The 1,582-nt window shown below is 47.0% G+C and overlaps 1 protein-coding gene across 1 annotated transcript; it reads left to right on the top strand.

The window, feature by feature from the left end:
- The first annotated feature begins 707 nt into the window (after positions 1–707).
- On the top strand, positions 708–1,325 carry LOC139838070 (protein ALP1-like). Its single transcript, XM_071827424.1, has 2 exons — positions 708–761; positions 843–1,325. Exons 1-2 carry the CDS (start codon positions 708–710, stop codon positions 1,323–1,325), a joined length of 537 nt encoding a protein of 178 aa, XP_071683525.1.
- The last annotated feature ends 257 nt before the right edge of the window (positions 1,326–1,582 follow it).

The raw sequence follows: 1,582 nt of genomic DNA, 5'->3' as shown, positions 1-1,582 counted from the left end.
GGCTCCGGAGAATAGGGTGAGCCTTCGTGGCGTGGGGAATCCTTCGTGGGACCTCCACCCCTCCAAACGTGACGTACCTTCTTGCAAAGGAAGGGAACACGGGAATAAACCCTCGTCTCCACGTGCTATCGGTTATCTCTAACCGAACTCCTTACTTGTGATATAACTGCCTGTGAGAGCCTTCGTGCTTGAGTTACTTGTATCCTCATATATGTCGTCTCACCTAGTTTGCATTAGGCTCACCTTTATATTCCGCAAAGCCTAATATTGCAAAGAAAGAATTAAAATCTGTAGAAACCTATTCACCCCCCTCTAGGTTTACCATCTCTGAACTTTCAGAGCAGTTAGGCATGCTGTTTATCCTCGTGTGACTTACGGACCTATGTTAAAATGAGATCAGGAGATGATTGCCAACCTAAATAACATCTACAACTGCAACGACGTAGAGGCCATCCAGATGCTATGGATGAGAAGAGCCCCTTTCTATGCACTTGTGAAAACGTTCAGGGAAAGAGGACTACTGACTGGTAGCATCCACCTCTGTCGAAGAACAAGTCGCAATGTTTCTTCATGTTGTCGGTCATAACCAGAGGTTCAGAGTCATCCATAACACATCCGGGTGATCCACGGAGACTATCTCTCGGTACTTCCAGCAGTTGTTGTACGCAATCGGGGAGCTTAGAGGTGAAATGATCAAGCCAGCATCAATGAACACACCAACCAAGATCAAGAACAGCTACAGGTGGTTCCCCTATTTCTGGGTGAGTACAAAATCATGGCCCTTCTACCTATCAGATGTGTGCTACTTTCAGAAACATGATTGTGTGCTAATCTTTTTACAGGATTGCATTGGGGATATTGATGGTACTCATGTCACTGCAAAGGTACCGAGATCAATGTCTGCAGCATTCCGCGGGAGGAAGCACTACACCAGCCAGAATGTGCTAGCAGATGTGGATCTCGATATGAGGTTCACCTACGTGCTTGCTGGGTGGGAGGGTTCAGCTCATGATGCGAGCATCCTGGCCGACAGCTTGTCAAGGCCTGATGGGTTGCAAATCCCTGACGGTAAGTTCTACCTTGGAGATGCTGGATATGCATGCCGATCTGGAATTCTACCTCTCTTCAGGAAAACAAGGTACCACCTCAACGAGTTCTCTGCGAAGCACCGACCTCTAAATGCGAGAGAGTTGTTCAATATCAGACAATCAAGCCTTAGAGTCACCATTGAGAGGGCCTTTGCTGCATTGAAGAACAGGTTTAAGGTCCATGACCAGAAACCATTCCACACGTTTGACACTCAGGTAAAGCAGGTCCTTGCTTGATGCATTCTTCATAACTGGATCCTAGGTTGGGGCGAGGATGAGGTCTTCGAAGAGGTTGTCACTTTTGATGAAGTAGAGACCGACCATGGCATGGAAGCAGGCGACAATGATGCCTGGAAGGTGAGAGACAAGAGTGGGTAGACACAATGTGAGAAGCCAGAGGCAACACCACCATCTGAGAAGAAGTGAAGTGAAGAAGTGAAGAAGTGAAGAAGTGGAAGTGAAGAAGAAGAAGTGAAGAAGAATATGTGAAGAAG

Source organism: Lolium perenne, chromosome 3, assembly GCF_019359855.2.
Source record: "Lolium perenne isolate Kyuss_39 chromosome 3, Kyuss_2.0, whole genome shotgun sequence".
Classification (NCBI taxonomy): domain Eukaryota; kingdom Viridiplantae; phylum Streptophyta; class Magnoliopsida; order Poales; family Poaceae; genus Lolium; species Lolium perenne.
The sequence above is the reverse complement of the archived record's forward strand: the minus strand, read 5'-3'. Positions and strand labels throughout refer to the sequence as shown.